General features: G+C 37.1%; 1 protein-coding gene across 1 annotated transcript in view; it reads left to right on the top strand.

Annotated features, from left to right (window-relative positions):
• The window catches only part of ablim2 (actin binding LIM protein family, member 2), a 381,413-nt gene that overhangs the window by 170,986 nt on the left and 189,899 nt on the right, over window positions 1-20,528 (top strand). The window contains exons 5-6 of the mRNA XM_069923131.1: window positions 12,460-12,586; window positions 15,889-15,982. Coding sequence (XP_069779232.1) covers window positions 12,460-12,586; window positions 15,889-15,982 — 221 coding nt within the window. The remainder of the gene's footprint in view (window positions 1-12,459; window positions 12,587-15,888; window positions 15,983-20,528) is intronic.

Genomic DNA, 20,528 nt, shown 5'->3' with positions numbered 1-20,528 from the left:
TTGCAATCTATCCCACATTTCTAAGGGAAGCAAAATATGGGATCATTAGGTAGTTATTTTTTGAACTGCCAATAAGTTATAATTCTGCCTCAGTCACAGGAAAAACAATCACAGGGTTGCATGTGATGTTATGTATGTACTCTGATAATAAATCTGAATCTGAGAAACTTCCTAGAGATTTTTGGATAAGCTTAGTAGCTACAAACTGATGAGTCTTTCATGAGTTGTCGAGTTATTGAAGAAAATCCGAATTTATGAACAGCTGGAAGGGTAGAGCTAATCAGGAAGATTCAGCATAATTTGTTGTGGGTGAATTCCTGCTTCATTAATTTGATCGTTTTTTTGTGGAGGTAGTAATTAAGAAGATTGAAGGTAGAGCATTTGGCAAGGCCTGCAATATAGGCTGTTGAAGGGGTTTAAGGGATTCAAAGCGAGCAGGTCAATTGGATCCAAAATTTCCTTGGTGATAGGAAGCAGTAAGTAGTGGTGGAAGGGTGCTTTTCTGATTGGAAGTTTGTGACTAATCGTGTACTTCAAGGATTGGTGCTGGGACCCTTGTAGTTTGTAATATATATTAACAATTTGGATATGATTAGAGGAGGAATGATTAGTATGTTTGCAAATGGAATGAATGTTGGTGATGTTCTGGGTAGCGAGGAAGGTTGTTGAAGGGTACAGCAGGATATAGATCAGGTGGAATATTAGGGTGAACAATGGCAGATGGGATTTAAGTTTGAGAAGTGTATAGCAGTGCAATTTAGGAAGACAAACAGGGGTGGAACATATGCAGTAAATGGTGGAAACCAATAAATGTTGAGATATTGAAGGACATTGAGATTCAAGTCAATAGTTGTCTAAAAAGAAGATAGGGTGAGGAAGGCATATGTCATTTTTGCATTAATAGGTTGCCTTATCAAATATAACACTAGGATTTAATGTTGCAATTTTGCAACAAACCAACTAAACTGCACTTGAAGTATTATGTGCTCACACTATAAGAAGGATGTGACTTGCAGGAAAGAATGCAAAGGAGATTCATCAGGGTATTATCTGGATTGGAGGACTTTAGTTATGAAAAAGGGTTAGACAGACTGGGTTTGTTTTCTCTGAAAAGAAAGCTGAGGGATGAACTGATAATGGATATAGGTCATCAGAATGTTCCCTGTTGTACTGGTACTAAAAACAAATTGATTAGACTAATTAGACAAAAAGATCAGGTTGGATAAGGTATGCCATAACTCTATGCCTTTATAACCAGTCAGTCTACCCTCTCTACGAGAAGAGAGAGAGAGAGTGAGAGAGAGAGAGAGTAAGAGAGAGAGAGAGAGAATGAGAATCAATCAATCAATCAATCAATGACCCAGTGCCAGGCGTATGATGCTGCTTCTATCAATATCTCACATCATTGGAACTCCTGGTGACACAGGTTCCCACTCCAGATTGTGCATCCTCCTTCATTAAAAGCCTTTTTCAGACACTGAACCATAATTCTGACGATACATAAACTCACTGATTAAGGCTGACATATATTGTAAAACTATAATCTCAGCTATGACATTTCCCATATTTCCTTTTTTCTGTTTGACATGTTAATCTACAGTCTTAATTTTAACAGCAGGTTGGCTTACATAATCACTCAACACTATTCTGATTTTAATTTGTTAAATATTTTTAATTATGTTGAGTGTTCATGCTTTTCCACATTTTAAAATAAGTTATTAAAGATTAGCTTGGCCACTGTTGTACTGATGTAGAAAACCGGTATCAATTAATCAAAAACAAAGGGAGATAGCCACTGGAAGTAACTTGTCAACCACAAAATAGTACAGCAAAAATAGATGAACATTGTAGTAAGATGTTGTCATTGATCTGGATATTCAACAGACAATTTGTGGGACAAGGTCTTTTGTCCACAGTATTTTGATGTATCTTTCTCTTCTCTTCCCCCAGCAAAATTACATTTCAAAATCTTTCAAGTTGTAAGCATACAACTGTTGGAGAAACTCAGAGGCTCAGACAGTATCTACAGACAGAAATCGTCAGGCAATATTTTGGGTCAGGACCCTTCTTTCTTTGGCTTGGCTTCGCGGACGAAGATTTATGGAGGGGGTAAAAAAGTCCACGTCAGCTGCAGGCTCGTTTGTGGCTGACCAGTCCGATGCGGGACAGGCAGACACGATTGCAGCGGTTGCAAGGGAAAATTGGTTGGTTGGGGTTGGTTGTTGGGTTTTTCCTCCTTTGCCTTTTGTCAGTGAGGTGGGCTCTGCGGTCTTCTTCAAAGGAGGCTGCTGCCCGCCAAACTGTGAGGCGCCAAGATGCACGGTTTGAGGCGTTATCAGCCCACTGGCGGTGGTCAATGTGGCAGGCACCAAGAGATTTCTTTAGGCAGTCCTTGTACCTTTTCTTTGGTGCACCTCTGTCACGGTGGCCAGTGGAGAGCTCGCCATATAATACGATCTTGGGAAGGCGATGGTCCTCCATTCTGGAGACGTGACCCATCCAGCGCAGCTGGATCTTCAGCAGCGTGGACTCGATGCTGTCGACCTCTGCCATCTCGAGTACCTCGACGTTAGGGGTGTTAGGGGTGTTAAGGGTCAGGACCCTTAATGATGGGGAAAAAACAGGAATAGAAATTATTTTCTATCCAACATATTTTTTGAATATTTAATTTAAATTTTATATGTTAAACATGGAATCAACAAGAACAGAAAAAATTGATACAGTGTAAAATAATAATTTTTGATACATGATGGCTATAATCCCCATCTACCCCCTCCACCCATCTACCCATGAAGTAATTAAAAAGAAAAGAAATAAACCCCATAAAAAAATGAAGAAGAGAAAGAAAAAAAGAATCAAAGAAAGAAAAGTGATTAAAGTAAGAAAAGAAATAAACCCCAAAGAAAGAAATGATGAAGAGAAAGAAAAGAATAGAAAAGAAAGAAAAAGGGATTGTTGGGAGTCCGTCATCTTGTGGTGTGCTATCAGACAGAAGCAAACACACAAAACATTAAGTCTGTACAACAGGCTTTATTCGACATAAACTTCCACAGAGCCAGCTATGAGGAGAGCTGCTGTAAACTCTGAGGGTGTCTTCAAAGGGCTGGCTCAGGGTTATATCCCGGAGGGTGATTGATCCATTCAGGTCGGCTGATTGACATCCAGCCAGGTGTTGTCTTGTCCCCATGCTCTTCTGCAGGTACAAAGGATGACTCCTGCAGTAGGCTAGTGGTGTACCACCACACATCTACCCCACAATTCCACATTTTCAAAATTGACTTAGATCTTAAGGGGGTATTAGCATGGGTCTCATAGGTGAGATGGGATGCAATTAAATATTTGCTTCTACATTTTGTAGATATGGCTGCTATATTTACAAGAACATGTCATATTTATTTCTTAGGTTACAGATAATCTTCTCCAGGGAAACTGAACTATGCATTTCTGCATTTCAATAGGCTATACCTAGATTATAGATGTAAGGAAGTTGTTGTATACCTACAATAACTTCATTACAGAAATTGTACTCATAATTGGAAGAATATGGAAAAGTCTCTGGTAATAAAATAAAATGGGATAAAAGTGAAATTATGCTGCTTACGGGTAGGGACTATAGTCAGTGTCAAACAAATACTCAATTTAAATGGCCACCAAATAGGATAAAATATTTAGGGATTGAAACAAATAATAATTAATTGAATTTATATATTAAATTATCTCCCCTTGCTTAAAAAGGTTGAAGCTGACTTGAACAGGTAGATGCTCTGCCATAATTAATATATTTCCAAGAGTACAATATCTCTTTTAGACATTGCCTATATCAGTACCTCAGTTTTTTTTCCAGGAACTAAATAAACATGTCTTAAAATGTCTGTGGAAGGGTACGATGGCTTGAGTCTCCATAGAAAAATTAACATGGAAATATGAGTTGGGAGCTTTACAGCTCCCAAATTTTCAAAATTATTATTGGACTTCCCAAACTAAATTCCTTACCTCCCTATTTGAGCGGGGAGATAAGTCTTTATGGGTAAAAATAGAACTGTATAAAGTGGGAGAGAATATAACAGAAGATTTTATGTATAAATGAGATTCAAAATTAATTTCTGGTGAGAAAGAAACCCCCTTGTTAAAAACATTTAATTACTATCTGGAGGAAAATAAGTTATCAGTTGGGGACTCAGTGGGGAATATCTCCAAAAACATCCCGATTCAGAATAGACTTATACCCTTAACAATGGATAATAAGATTTCAGATATCTGGCCCCATAAAGGGATCATATTAATTGAAGATTGTTATGAGCAGGGGAAACATCATTTGAACAATTAAAAAAACAAGTTTTGTATTACTAATAATACAATATTCTGCTATTTTCAGTTAAGAGCATATTAAAGGGATAAACTGGGCCCAGCAAAGTATAATGATGTGGAGACTGATTTGAAAGGGAAAAGTAAAGAAATTGACTACTACAAATGGGAACAAAACAGGGGCTACGCAAGTCTAGACAGAGATGGGAATCAGACTTAAATATAAGTATTGGTGATCAAAACTGGTACAATTTATGCCGGGACTGTATAACAAATACAGTAAATATAAGATATAGATTGGTGCAATACAACTTTTTGCACAAGCTATATCTCACACTGCGAAAGCTAAATATATTTAAATCAGATATTTTGAATCAATGCTTTCCGTGCAATGAGGAGATAGGAACTTTTCTACATTCAACTTGGGCATGTTCCAAGGTAAGACCCTTTTGGATAGATCTGGGGAAATTTTTAGAGAAAATTACAGGAATCCAACCCAGAATTATTCTTATTGGGGAATATTGCTGTCATAATTCCTCAAATGAGATTATCCCATTACATAATATTCGTTAAGATTGCATTGGCAGTGGCCAGGAAATGCATAGCGGTCACATGAAAGTCTGATTCACATCTAGGTATAGCTTATCCAACATAGAGAATTAAAATATTGCTTTTAAGGGATGTCTTTCAATTCAGAGTATGCTTCACAGCTTTTCATAAACATCTATTTTATGTGTAGTTTTGATTACAATGTAGCCACATATTGTAGTTAAAGTTGTCAGAAAGGTGACAAATCAAACTTTCCCTTCCTATCCCACCCCAACCACTCCATAGTCTTGTGTCCTACCTGTCACTCCAACTCTCCCACCTTCTTCTGTCCAGTACACTGTTGCCTTTTGGACTCTCCCTTTCCCTCACTTCCTTTTTTATGCTTGTTATCTCCCCTTCCCACTTTAGTCTCAATAAAGGATCCCAACCCAAAATGTTGAGTGACCATTTCTGTCTGTGGATGATGTCTGACCTGCTCAGTCCCTCCAGCTTCTCTTTGTTCACTCAAGATTCCAGCATCTGCATTTTATGTAAGTAAAACACCTAAGCCTGCAGGCACTGTGGTTGAAGTAAAGACACAACGCTGGAGAAGCTCAGCAGGTCAAACAGGGTACTTTATGTAGCAGAGATAAAGAGAGCTAGCCAACTTTCCAGGCTTGAGCCTGAAGTCTTACCTTGATGAAGGGCTCAAGCCTGAAATGTTAGTTATGTATCTTTATCTTTGCTAAATAAAGTACACTGTTTGATCTGCTGAGTTTCTGCAGTTTACGTTTCTCTGTTCTCCACAAGGTGATTGTCCATTTGCCTCACTGAAAGCATGACCATCTACGTTCGAATAAAGATAGCACAACAGACTGGGGTTAGATGACTGACCGATACAGGATGATGTATTGGGTTGGCAAAGGATTTAAAGATTTTAGGTCAGAAGGAATGAATGGGTGTAACTTGTGAAAGGTCAACTTGAAGTCAAACTGCCTCTCCAACAAGATGAAGCGTAGAGAGAATGAAATTTGGAGAAATGAGGAGGTGAAAAGATTGTGGATAATTTTGTATATACAAGAAATTAGAAGCTCAGGAAGGGGTATCCAGTGGGAATAATGTGGAATGTGGCAAATCTAATCATTGAGAAACAGTTGATGAAAATTAGTCAAGGATCAAATATACTGGTGAAATTGTGTTGATACTATTTGTTGGACATGAAAGTGTCCATCGTTTTTGTTATTTTTTTTCTATTTTGCATTCATTGATTATTATATTTCCTTTTCAATTACCCAGATTTCTTCAATCACAACGTTCATCCTTTGAAAAGTATGACTATCCACTGTGATAGCAAAATTGAGGAAATAGAATCTCAAAGTACTTTTGGCCATATATTATCAATTCTAATACAAGCTCAAAAACATTTTTGATCAAATCTTAATATTACATATTTGTAAATTCAGCAAAAATTCTGCATCATGCAAATTGCACCAATCCTGTGAGAATGTTGACTTAATTTTCAAGATCATTTCCAGTCTCAGTTGGTTTGAGATTTCTGTGTATAATGTGGAATGCTCACATACCTAATGAGTCTTGTCATTTATTTTACACCAGCTGTTGTTGTAAATTTCCCATCATCCCCAAAGGGACTCTGTACACATCACAGCAGCATATGGATTGTCACAATGATCTATCTATTATTAATTTGATTCCAATCTATCACATCAGCAATTGCAATCTTGGGGCACCTTGAAAAAGAGGAAATTCTTCCTTGATGGTATTTTGCATTAAATTTAAGATACCATTTTAATCTTATTGCTGATCTATATGACACAATAAGGAGATTCTGTAGTGAGGAGACCAGACAGAATTCTGTGAGCCTGATAATGACACCCGGATGGTGTGTTGCCTCTCTGGTGCCAACATATGGGGTGTCTCCAATCGAGTCCAGAACATTCTGAAGGGAAAGGGCGAATAGCCAGAAGTATTGGTACATGTTGTTACCCATGACAGGGGTAAGATAAGTGAGGAGGTCCTGAAGAAAGAATTTGGAGTGAAACTGAAACCAGGACTCTCAGGATTACTGCCTGTTCCACATGGTAGTGGGGCAAGAATAGTGAGATGAAGCAGATAAATGCATGGCTGAGAAATTGGTGCAGGGTTGGAGAATATGATGTTGTGGCCATTTCTGAGTTGTGGATAAAGGATGGACGTCGATTGGAGCTGAACGTTCAAGGTACACAGTGATTCAGAAGGAGAGGGCAGGCGGGTGGCATTGGTCTCCTACAATATTAAATCATTGTAAAGAAGTGACATAGGATCAGAAGAGGTGGATTCTTTATGGGTTAGGTTAAGGAATGGTAAAAGTAAAAGGAGTTATATACAGAACCTCCCCCAACCCCCATACAGAAGCCAAGATCTGGACTACAAAATACAACTGGAAACAGAAAAAGCAGTCAGAAGGACAATGTCATGATAATCATGGGGGGATTTTAATATGAAAGTGGATTGGGAAAGTCAGGACAGTGCAGGATCCCAGGAGAGAGAGTTTGTGGAATGCTTTTTTGAAGCAGCTTGTTGATGAGCTCACCAGGGGATCGGCTGTTTTGGGTTGGGTGTTGTGTAATGAACCAGAGGTGGTTAGAGGGCTTAAAGGAACCCTGAAGAGGCAGTGATCACCATATGATTGAGTTCACTTTGAAATTTGAAAAGGAGCAGCTAGAGTCTGATGTGTCGGTATTTCAGTAGAATAAAGGAAATTACAGCTGCATGAGAGAGGAACTGGCCAAAATTGAATGGAAAACCACATTAATGGGGGAGAACAGTAGGTCAACAAAGGATCGGCGAGAAATGAGGAAAGTGCAGAACAGGCTCATACCAAAATGAAATAAATTTATGAATGGAAAAATTAGATGATTGTGGCTGACAAGTGAAGTTAAATCCAAAGTAAAAAGCAAAAGAGAGGGCAAACGAGGAAGCAAAAGTAAGTGGGAAGATAAAGGACTGGAAACTTTTAAAAACTTGAAGAAGACAACTAAGGAAAGAGAATCTGAATTATGGGAGGTTAGCAAGTAATATCAAAGAGGATACTAAAAGCTTTTTAAAATATATAAAGAATAAAAGACGGACCAAAGTAGACATAGGAGCAATAGAAAATGACGCTGGAGAAATTGTAATGGGAGATAAGGAGATGGCGGAACTGAATGAATATGATCAGCCTTCACTGTGGAGGACAATAATAGCATATAGACTCTCAAGGGTCTTTGGAAAGAGATGTGAGTGCTGTCAAGATCATGAGAGAGAATGTACTTAGGAAGATAAATGATCTAATGGATAAGTCTCCAGGGCCAGTAGGTAGTTGTAGAAATTGTAGAGGCAATGGTAATCTTCCAGAAATCAATAGATTCTGGCATAGTTCTGGTGGATTGGAGGATCATGAATGTCACTCCAGTATTTGCCTGATGTCAGTGGTTGGACAGCTGTTGAAGTTCATTTTCAAGGATGAGGTCATGGAGTACCTAGAGGTGCATGATAAAATAGGCCCAGGTCAGCATAAAGGAAAGTCATTGCCTGATAAACCAATTGCAATTTTTTGAAGTGATCACAAGTAGAATAGACAGAAGAGATGCAGCATATTTGGACATTCAACTATGCTGTTAACACTCCTGACAGAAGAAATAAAACTCAGGTTTGTCAAATAAATATGTTAAAACCTTATTATGAGGATAAGGGTAGTGGAGAATGATCTGTATCAGAAGTGTTGGCTGTTGACAGAGTGGAGGAAGTGGTGGATTATGGAAACAGAATCTTGTGAGGGTAACCTTAAAGAAACCATGGTTCCTGTGCGCCTGTCTAACTCAACAATTTTGGAAAATTTGGAAGAAAAGTTAGGCCATCTTAAGTCACAAGAGCAGATGTAGTTGAAAGAATTACTTTTGAAATACACAAATTGGTTCCCTGATGTTCCAAAAAGGACATCAGTGAATTACCATGATGTAGATGTTGGAGAAGCAAATCCCATAAAATAGCACGTATTTAGAATAAACATTCAGAAGAGTAAAATCATGGATCAGGAGGTGGAATATATGTTGAGGAATGAAATTATTAGACCTTCGAACTCAGAGTGGAGTTATCCTTGTATTCTGGTACCAAAACCGATGGAACTGTTAGGTTCCGTACAGATTATAGGAAGGTTAATTCAGTAACTAAAACAGATGCTTATCCTATTCCAAGAATAGATGACTGTATTGATAAAATTGGCAAAGCTAAATTTCTTACTAAGTTGGACTTGTTGAAGGGTTACTAGTATTTGCCTTTAACTTAGAGAGGAAGGAATATTTCTGCTTTTGTAACTCCATCCGGTTTATACAAGTATAATGTGTTACCTTTTGGCATGAAAAATGCTCCTGCAACATTTCAGAGGATGATTAATTCTGTAATCCAAGAGTTAACACATACAGATACTTATATTGATGACTTGGTCACAAAAAGTGACACATGGGAAGAACATCTAAGGACAAATTGTTTGCAAGATTATCCAAAGGAAACTTAACTGTTAATTTAGCAAAGAGTCAATTTGCAAATGCCATGGTAACATACTTGGGTTATGTAGTTGACCATTGCAAAGTTGCACCTATTCAAGCTAAGGTGAATGCAATTTCTGAGTTTACTACTCCCAGTGGCAAGAAAGCAGTGAGAAGGTTTTTAGGAATGGCAGGAATTACAGGAAATTTTGCAGAAATTTTGCTGAGGTTGCTCTTCCTTTAACCAATCTTTTGAAGAAAGGGGAGAAATTTCTGTGGACTAAAGATTGTCAGGTAGCTTTAGAAAATTTAGAGTTGCTCTGCCATTGCCCTGTGTTAAAATCTCCTGATTCTGATAGACCATTTTCTGTAGCAGTGGATGCCAGTGAGGGAGCAGCAGGTGCAGGTTTATTGCAAAAACAATGAAATTGACCATCCAGTTACCTACTTTTCAAAAAAAATTCAATGTTCATCAAAGGAACTATTCCACTATTGAAAAAGAACTGTTGTCTTTCATATTTGCTCTGCAGAATTTTGACGTATATCTTGGTAACTTTCATGAACCAATTGTTATATTCACTGACCACAATCCTCTGGTGTTTTTGAATAAAATAAAGAATTAAAACAGAAGATTGTTAAACTGGAGTTTGATATTACAAGAATATAATCTGCAAATTAACCATATCAGAGGTGTAAATAATGTTATTGCTGATTGTTTGTCAAGATGTTAAAATTGATCATTTATAAAAATACTTTCAAAATTGAATTACTGTACTATATATAACATGTGTATTGTTATCTCTTTAGTGATTTTAAGACAGTTTAGTTATAACTGAATTTTAACTCAATTTTAACCTTCCCCCTTTAAAGTGGGAAGGTGTGACAGAGTATTTTGAGGTGGTTTGGGAGGAATTGTTAGAGCAGCTTGCACATATACATTTTAAAACACACAATTTTTGCAGGACTTTTGCAGAGTGCTTTTTGCAGAGGAGCTCCAAAGTATCAACATACAGCTTGCTTAGGAGAGCATGTGATTTTTGCAGGAAGGCACAGAATGGTTTTGCTTTCAGAGAGGGAGGGTGTGAAACAGATGGAGAGAAGGAGTCACAGAAATCAGTTCCAGTGGGACAAGCTGGGAAACTTTGGAAGGCCGCCTGGTCAAAGGAGAAGACTGGCGGTCTGAAAGGTGACCTGAAAGAAAGAGGATCACCTGGAGAACCCTGAAGGGGGAAAGTTTCGTCAGCAAGACTGATTGAGAAGGAATCAGTTGCGGATGTCCTGGAAAAGGAACCTCTCTCTGAAAACCAGCAAGAAGCCTCCTGAGTGGTAACCATTTGCCTGTTAAACACCAAAGACTGGTGAACTTTGTTAATGCTAACTTCTGTGCACAGGACAAGAACTGCCTGCAACCAGTGAGATTGGACTGTGATCCAAATAACTTTTCTAATCTTAAATATACATTACACACACCTATGCTTAGTATTAGAGGGGGATTAAGTAGTTAGATGGGTTAAGTAATAAGTTAAAGTTTAATTCTGTTTTCTTGTTCAAATATAATTAAAAACTACTTTTGTTTAAGTCACCCTGTGTTGTAGTGCATATCTATTACTGCTGGTTTTTGGGGTCCTCTGGACTCCATTACAATATTAAAATACATTGGGTGGTGCTGAGGATACGGAAAAACTGTAGAGACATGAGTAGATTAGGAGAGTTGGCAAGGAGGTACCTAATGAAATACAATGTTGGAGCATGTACTTTGGTAGAAAAAAATAGACGGGCATACTATTATTTAGAAGGGGAGAAAATTCAGAATTTGGATGTTCAAAGGGACTTGCGAGTTCTAATACAGGATATCCTGGAGGTTAACCTCCAAGTTAAGGTGGTGACGAAGAAGGTGAATGCAATGTTGCCGTTCATTTCTAGAGGAATAGCATATAAGAACAGGGATTAATGTTGAGACTATAAGGCACTCGTGAGTCCTCACTTGGAGTACTGTGTACAGTTTTGGGAAACTAATTTGAGAAAAGATAACTGGTATTGGAGAGGATTCAATTTACTAGAATGATACAAATGGGGGTGGGGGGAGGAGTTACCTAAAGTTAGAAAATATCGATATTCATGCCATTGAGTATAAGATCTTGAGGAAGAAGTTTGCATGTGGCCTTACCCTAGCAATGATGAGGTCAAGAATAAACATATGTGTGGAAATGGTGAAAGAAATTGTAATAGTTGGCTCCTTGAACCATAGACAGTGCAGAATTCATGGTTCTTTTAGTCACATAAGAAAATATTGGATTCAGGAGATCTATCAGATATTTTTTCAAGCAGTAAGCTAAGAAATATTATTTATTTTCTGATTTTGAATGGCCACCCTTTCAAGCAGAATCACTTTGTGCATCTTCTGTGACTGAGAATATTCGGCATCTAATCAAACCTTGAAAGTTGATGTCAACATTTAATGGAATAATTGGTTTATTGCCTTGTGAAGGATTATAGGAGAGTGTCTCAGATATGCGTGAGAATGTCAGCTGACTTACAAACCAGCTCGGTTGAGTGATGAAGCTGAACTTGCATGTGGTACTGGGTCTTCTTTGGCTTGGCTTCGCGGACGAAGATTTATGGAGGGGGTAAAAAGTATTGAAAAGCTATTAAACAAAGGCTGCACTTTCCTCGTAAAGGTGGAAAATTACCCTCCATTCTGGAATATTTGAAATTGCTTCATCAGCCAAGGAAGTTCTTCAGCTTTCTCAGCATATTTCCTTTTAAATTCTTTTTTATGCAATGTAAAAATGTCATCCCTCAATTTTAACATACCCTCGGGGAGCAATAAAAACACAGCAATCAAAGGATCTGATATGGAAATTCGTTTCTTAAGTATTATGAAAATAAACAATGCTTCAGTAAGTTTAATGGAAGCTACAGAGAACATGATATGACTGTTATTTCACAAAATTGGCACCCTAACGTTTTACTATGTAAATGTTTTTAATTTTTATGTAAGAAATATTTTTAATATGATTATATGCAGAACTACGTGAAAAGATTCTGAAAAAACTGTAGCTAGACATTGAATCTCATCTTAGCCTGGTGATTTGTTTTGCAGAATGTGCAGGCTGTGGTTTGGAAATTAAAAGTGAACAATCTTTGGTAGCTCTTGAGAAGCAGTGGCATCTGGGCTGCTTTAAGTGTCATACCTGTGGGAAAGCCCTATCTGCTGAATACATCTGCAAGTAAGTTCAGTTTGTTTGAACAATACAGGTATTGTAGAATAAATATGGGATTTGGAGTTCCTAAACTAGTAGTGTTGGATCTTTCTCCTAATTTTATGTCTTCCCAATTTTGCTTTCATTGCTCATAATGATAATACGTTTATTATCTTAGGCATAAGTGCATGTACAGACACACTGAAATTTTTACATGCTGCAGTCAAACAGCTACTTCTGTATTTAAAAAAACCCACAATGCTAATTACCCCAATATGGAAGAAATGATAAATATAAATGGTAGATAATATTTTTTCTAAAATAAATATTCACAGTTAGTGTAAGAGATAAAATAGGCAGTATTTCAATGGTGCAGACTGGTTTTTTTTATGGTGCTGGAATAGTTTATGATTGAGGTAGTAAGGGGAGATTCAAGACCCTGATAGCCATAGGGAAAAAACTGCACTTGAATCTATACAAGCTAGATTTCAGGGTCCTGTCCCTTCTTCCCAAAGTTAGCAGTGAAGAGCAGTTGTGCCCAAGGTGATGGGGTTTCTTTATGACGTAGGCTGCCTCACATAGATATGTTAGATGGATGGCAGGTCAGGGCCTGGGATAGACTTGGTTATGTTCTTAACTTTCTGTAGCCCTCTGCATTCTTGACTGCTCGAATTACCAAACCAGGCCATGATGCAACCAGTGAGTATATTTTGCATGGTACACTGGAAATGGATTTCATCAAAAAGAAAAATAGTCCAAGCAGTTGAAAGGATCAGCCAAAGTCTAATATCCCAAGTAATTACAAAAGCACTTTAATTTTAAATCACCAAGTCTGAATTTTAACTTTAATGGAAAGGAAGTCCACATGGATCTCCCATTGAAGTTTTCCTTAGAAGCTCTTATGTAGATGCGATGCCTAAGGAGATGTTGAGGCACTTGTAATTTATATCCTGGCGTTTTACCCAAGAAGAAACTTGAAGAAATTATGGGTAACAGTAAATACAACAAAATTAAATTGGCAGTGCTCTTCAAGTTATTCCACAATACAAAGATGAAGAGGAGAATTTCTGAGGACAAAAAAAATTAATGATGCAATTATGAATTGTAGGCCTTAGCCCATTCTGGATACAGAATGAGTTTAATTTAGTCGAACTACTACAGACAATACCTTATTTTGCTCTGACACTGATGTAGAATATGTTATTTTGAAGATACAGGCAATGAAACCATGAAAAAGTAGAAACTCCTGCTATTAATCCCAGTATAGATGAACATTTAAGAAAATCTTTTGAAATAATCCTGGCTAGGCATAGATGTCTGGTTATTTTTGTATTTATAAACACAAAGAATACTTTTTTCGTAAAAGATGGTTTTCAATAATAAGTTGGAAAACCTGGATGTTTTGCTTAATTGTTTCAACTTCACAACATACTTTCTTAGCTGAGGAGCCAAAAACTGTTCACAATACTTCGTGAGGTCTCACCAGTGCCTTATAGAGCCACAAAATCACATCCTTTCTCTTATATTCTATTTCTCTTGAAATGAATGCCAGCATTGCATTTGCTTTCTTCACCACTGTCTCAACTTCCAAGTTTTACCTTCAGGCTATCCTGCATGAGGATTCCCAGGTCCATTTGCATATGGATATTTTCAATTTTCTCCCTATTTTGAAAATAGTCTGCATGACCATACACTTCCTGCATAAGCAGGAACTGTCCAGTAACAGGTCAGACAAAGTTAATATTTTGAATATAAACCCCTCAGTAGAATATTGTCAAATATTCTGGTAAATTTGACATGAACAATAGATTAATAAAGTGAAGAGGATCAGTGTAATGGGTGACTGGTGTGAGTGATGAATGGTACAACTTTAATCACATTCAGGTACATGATAAATTGCACTGGCACATTTCAAGCATATTCAGGGTAATTTTATCACGATATGGGTGGTACACAAGAGAAGTAAAGAGCTCACTTTAACCCAAAACCAACTGACTTCAACTTACAATTTTTTTAGTTGATCTGCAGTACTTGATTATGACAGCTGAAACTGAAAATTACCTTCATCATTTACAATTATATTCATATAACATAAAAATAATTCTCTAAGGACAATTCATTTATTCTGTCACATTTTTCCCCTCAGTATGTCAAGTATCATGATTGTTGGAGAATTTTTAATGTAAAACAGTAGCAGAATAAAATTGTGCGTTACTGCATTACTCTTTAAATCTTTAAACGTTCCTGTTTAGTAATTAAGGTGGGTTTTATTGCTAGCTGCATGTTCAGTGCCACCACAGGCCTGGTTTTCAAGTATATGGTGTATAATAATTGTGTATAAATATTCACCAGATTATTGCAGCTAGTGCCGAGGTCTGCCTGATTTTCCAAAGCTTCCTCACGGACAATGTGATTTTAAAAGAAGTCTCATAAAAGTAATGTTGATTGAGTGAAATAGCCATTCTGAAATTCAACTCCAAAATTGTATTCCAGTTTTCATCTAGAAATAGCATAATTTAGAGCTGCAACATTTACCATGTCAAAACAAAGTTAGCTAAAATTAAAGATGGCAGTGACTTGTTTAATCTAGATTATGTTCTGGTGGATCCATTTCTAGAAGTAGATAATGGCAGTGACCTGATTTAAATCATTAGATGAACAAATAAGGGACAATAATTTTTTTTGAATTTTGATGTACCTGCTGAAAATTAAATAACTGAGTTTATGTAAAAATATTATGCCATTTATGTTCTTTAAAATTTTCATTTAATAAACAAAAAATGTCTATGAAATAGTGGAATTTCAATTGGTGGAATGATTGCTAATTTCCTGATTGTTGTTGCACATTTTATCTTGTACACAAGTAAACATTTGCTTTCCTCATCTTTTAGAGTTAAACTTATTCCAACATACACTTTAATGAAAATGATGGTCTTCAATATCATCTGCAAAATTAAAATTCTCAGTTAATAGATTTGATGTCACACAGATGTGCATTTTGTGCAAAATATACAATTTTCTGCAGTGGTATGATAATTTTCCATGTTTAAAAAAAAATGTGAATTGTTGCTTTTGAGTAGCTATCTTTGATAATAAATCAGTTGCTCTTAAAAATCAAGTGTCTCCTTCAATTGTAAGTTTTAAGTTTTTTAAAAAAAAACCATGTTCAACCAGAATCACCAAAAATTTTTGAGCATATTTAAATATCACAAAGGAGATTTGTGATGTTGGATTTAATTACATGTCTGAATTACTTTCATATCATGTGCATAAAAAATATGCAACTCATAATCACAGCTGAAACATATAACAGAATACTTCCTTTGCAGAGATGGGAATCCCTACTGTGAGGCTGATTATCATTCTCAGTTTGGAATTAAATGTGAACGCTGCACAAAATTTATTACTGGCAGAGTATTGGAGGTAAGAATATATATAGTCTGTTTTTATATTTTTTCACTTTATTTTACCTCCTTTTTCTGTTTTGCTCTTTCGTTCTCTTCCGAATAATGGGCCTAGACTATTTTTCGGATATACAAAATGGAATTGGGAAATGTTGAACTGTTGATTATTGTTCATTTTTCCACTTGAGGTTATGTTTGTGGAAGTAGATCCCACTCAGGGACTGCAGTTGAATACAATTATATTTCATACAGGATGTCCCTCTTGGAAACGTAAAAAAAAAGGAACATATTTTAGTTGACAGAAATGGCCTGAGTACTAACCAGCCATATCATTTCAAATAAACTGTTTACTTGCATATTGTCCTTAATAATGTTAAATCATTTGGTCATATCCATTCTAAGTCTAAATCTCACCAACAAATACAAATATGTCTCTCTTTCTCATCTATTCATCGCTTGGTCAGATTAGAAGAAATTCCTGTAACTGAAAGAATTTATTGAAATTAAAAAAAACATTTCTTAATTTCTGCTATGACTTCTCTTCCACAGTGATTGCTCAATAATTTAATTTCTGGCAACTCCACAACATTTCTGGATGGTAGTTGTTTCTAATGTCATAAAGGTAGTCCTTTTATTGCTGCTCTGACGTGAAACTAACTGGTTAATTTTGATGCTATTTTCCTTTTTTTGGATTAGCATCTCAAATGAGAGCCCACATTTTTAAATAAGTTTTGTGTTTTGCTTAATCCAAATAAATTTATTTTGTTGGTTTAGTGGGTGGCACAGTAGTGCAGAGTATAGCTGCTACATCTCTGAGCCAGAAGCCAGTTCAGTCCTGACCTTGTGGAGTTTGCACTTTCTCCCTGTGACTTCATGGGTTTCCTCTAGATCCTCTACATTCCTCTCACCCTCCAATGGTCAAGGTAGTGGTTAATGCGATGGTATTACAGTGCCAGCAATCCGGGTTTGAATCCGGTGCTGTCTGCAAGGAGCTCTACGTTCTCCCCATGATCTGTGTGAGTTTCCTACGCCCCTCCAATATGCACAGGGTTGGTATGCTAATTCATCCAATTAAGTGCAATTGCTTTTGTGGGCCTGAAGGGTTTTCTACTGTGCTGCATGATAAAATTAAGATATAAAAAAAATTGCCCCTAATGTGGCTGGTAGAAACTGGGCAATTTGATGAGAAAGTTGGAGAGAAAAAAATGAAATGAAGTATGATTAGTGTTGTGACAGATTATGTTGGATTTTTTTAAAAGGAGATAAATTGTGGCAGGTTGTTTTAGTGTAGGTCACATACAAACACTTCAAAACAAATCTCAATTAAAATGTCAGAGCTCTGCTCAAGCCAGACTGTTCAGGCTCCGGGTGCCTTTGCAAAAACTTTGAAGAATGCCTATAAGGACTTCACAAGTAGGTATTAATTGGACATGCTGTGGAGTAATGAATTATTGTTTTGGAAAGCAGCAGATGAACGAAATCAGAAGATTGGGTCCAGTGATGCAGTCTGAATTCTGAATGCAGTTGGCTGTTCTCAGAGGAGCATGTGGTTTTCTCTGAGAGACAGCGTTCTACAGTTCAGCAGCAGCAGCTGGGACTGGAACAGGACAAGCTGGCAAACTTGTGGAAAACCCCATTTTGAAAATGGGTTGTGAGTTCTTAGTTCAGCCTGGTCAAAGCCCTTGTGGTCCATACAAGAGGAGATGGATGACTGCATAATGTTTTACTTGAAATAAGGGAAACAAAAAGGAACTCTGTGGTGACCTGAAAGAAAGAGGTTATCATCTGGAAAACCCTAATGAGGCAAGTTTCTTCGGCAAGACGCTGATGTGGCTGTTTGGAAGGAATTAACTGTGTGTGGGTGTCCAACGAGCAACAAATCTCTAAAAATTGTCTAAAAATAGACAAGAACCTTCCTGAGGGTAACCATTTACCTTTCAAGTACCAAAGCCTGGTGAACTTCATAAATGTTAAATTCTGTGCACAGTATAAGAATTGCCAGCAAGTGAACTTAGAAGTGAGATTGGATTGTGAATTAAAGAATTTTTCTGAACTTATACACACATTACATACATGTGCACTTAGAATTAGAGGGGGGTTAAGTTAGTAGTAATAAGTTAAAGATTGATTCTGTTTTCATGTATAAAGATAATTAAAAGCAACTTTTGTTTAAGTAACCTTTTGTCTTGATGAATTCCTATTGCTGCTGGGTTTTGGGGTCCTCTGGGCCCATGTCTTGGGTAAACATACCTCATTTTGTTCATTTTAGATTGGTCACATTGTTTGAGCTACCAAAAGAAAATAGACACACACACACCGAGAGCAATTCAGTTTATACAAGGCTTTATTACTAAATCTAAAGCTGAATTCACACTACAATATGCAAGCCTTTCCCAATTATACTTATCTACGCCTGGACTGGTCCCAACTGCCAAAGCGAGGTGATGACTGCACACTTGTAGTAGGTTGTCAGGCCGCCGGTAGCAGCTTCTCTACCTCCCTCGACCGGGACGTTAGCTGGACTCTTGAAATTCTTCTTCTTTCTGAGAGATGTTGCCAACTCTGGAGAGTCTCAAACTTCAGCAGTGGGACCATGGCTTATATTACCCAAAAGTTGTTTACTTCAGATCTTATCTCTTTGAACAAATGATTTAATTATCTTCAAGGTCTCCTGACAGTCTGCGACCAATAAAAGAAAACTACATCTCTGGGCCTCTTGGTGGAAGTTGGATAATGTGTACTGATTCATATGCATCCCTGGGCCCCATAGTGTAAATTAGATAATATATTCTGATTCAACTGCATCCTGGGCCCCTATGGTGGAATTTAGGTGTGTCTATTAAATATGCATCCTGGGCCTCATGGTGTAAATTAGATTATGTCTGTTGATTCTAAAACACAAACAGGTTCTCAGCCTTGTAGCTGCAGAAGTAAAAAAACACAGTTTAAATCTTCCATTACAGCCCATAACAATGTAAATGGTTGAATTGACATTTGAGTGGATTCGATCAGCCAAAGAATCTGTTTCAGTGCCATTTACATAATGGTGTAAATGTTTCTATTTAACACATTTATGGAGATCATAGAAAATTTTACATATCTACAATTAAAGCAGTAAACAATTAAATTCTGTATTCCAAGCATAGCTTCACCAACAAGATGATCCCTAAGACCAGCCATTCGCTGGTGGTAGTGGTAGGGGATGGGTAGAAAGGGTGGTACCCCTGGAGGCCACAGCACATTTAAGAGGGGCCATGGACTGAAATCATAAAATATTTTTTATATTGTTGGAGAAAACCACTGAACTTGACTGCTTCACAGGAAACGGGGCCCAAAGACATTGAGCAGAGTCCTAAGGGGGCAGAGCTCAAAAAAAGTTGAGAATGACTGCGTTAAGGGGGGACATCACATGATGTAGGGTTAGGATGTGGAACCTAACCCTCCAGGGAAAATATTTATAAAATATTTATAAAAAGTTAAGCTAAGCAATGTTTTCATCAATTAAAAATTATTGAAATACATGTACTACATTGACAGCACTTTTAAACATGTCTCCAAAATAAGAAAAAAAGCTGTTGTAGCCTTACCTGGAGCCTGACATGATGAGAAGACAAGAAGAGACTTGAGACCTACCATTGGTGAGAAGCAGAGAGCTAGTGCTTGAGCTGCTCCCCGGGTGAGTGATACACTTGGAAGGGCCTTTTTTTGATGTTGCTCTCCCGTAGCAATGGAAAGGTGGCGTCCAAAAAGAACTTGGAAGTGACATACGCATACGCAAACAATGGGAGCCCTCAGCGACAGCATCGGAGAAAGAAGACTCAGGATCACAGGCATCTAGCTGTGAAGAGGTCGAAAATCAAGAAGGAGAGCAGCAGCAGGAAGAAGAAAAGTTAAAATTGTAAAAAGCAGAATTAAAAGTAAGGTCAAAGACATATCTAATACTGAATTACTGTCAGATGTATAGGGAGAAATAAAGTTTTGGAAGTTGTTTACAAATTGAAGAAAAAACTATAAATTAGAAGTTACTTTTAATTATCTATATACATGAAAACAAAATCAAACTTTAACTTATTACTATTAACTTAACCCCCCCCTCTAATTCTAAGTGCACATGTAATGTGTATAAGTTCAAAAAAATTCTTTAATTCACAGCCCAATCTCAGTTCTCACTCCTCCAAGTTCACTGCTTGCTGGCAATTCTTGTACTGTGCACAGAATTTAACATTTATGAAGTTCACCAGTCTTTGGTACTTGAAAGGTAAATGGTTACCCTCAGGAAGGTTCTTGTCTATTTTTAGAGATGAAAAGAATGCAAGAAGATATGCAACATGTAGAAGAGAGTAACTACTGTAGAAGATATTACCACTCTTTGAACAATGGAGAATAAGAAGTTACAGCAAAAGGTGGATATACTGGAGAATTTCAGTAGGAGAAACAACATTAAGATACTGGTTCTTAAAGAAGGTGTAGAAAAACAAAACCTAATGGGCTTTTTTTGCAATGGTTTTCTGAACATTTTGACCATCCTATAGAGATTGAAAGAGCACATAGAGCTCTTAGAGCAA

This window comes from Narcine bancroftii, chromosome 3, assembly GCF_036971445.1.
Source record: "Narcine bancroftii isolate sNarBan1 chromosome 3, sNarBan1.hap1, whole genome shotgun sequence".
NCBI classification, from domain to species: Eukaryota; Metazoa; Chordata; class Chondrichthyes; order Torpediniformes; family Narcinidae; genus Narcine; species Narcine bancroftii.
Note: the sequence above shows the minus strand (reverse complement) of the source record. Positions and strands in the feature narration are given on the sequence as shown.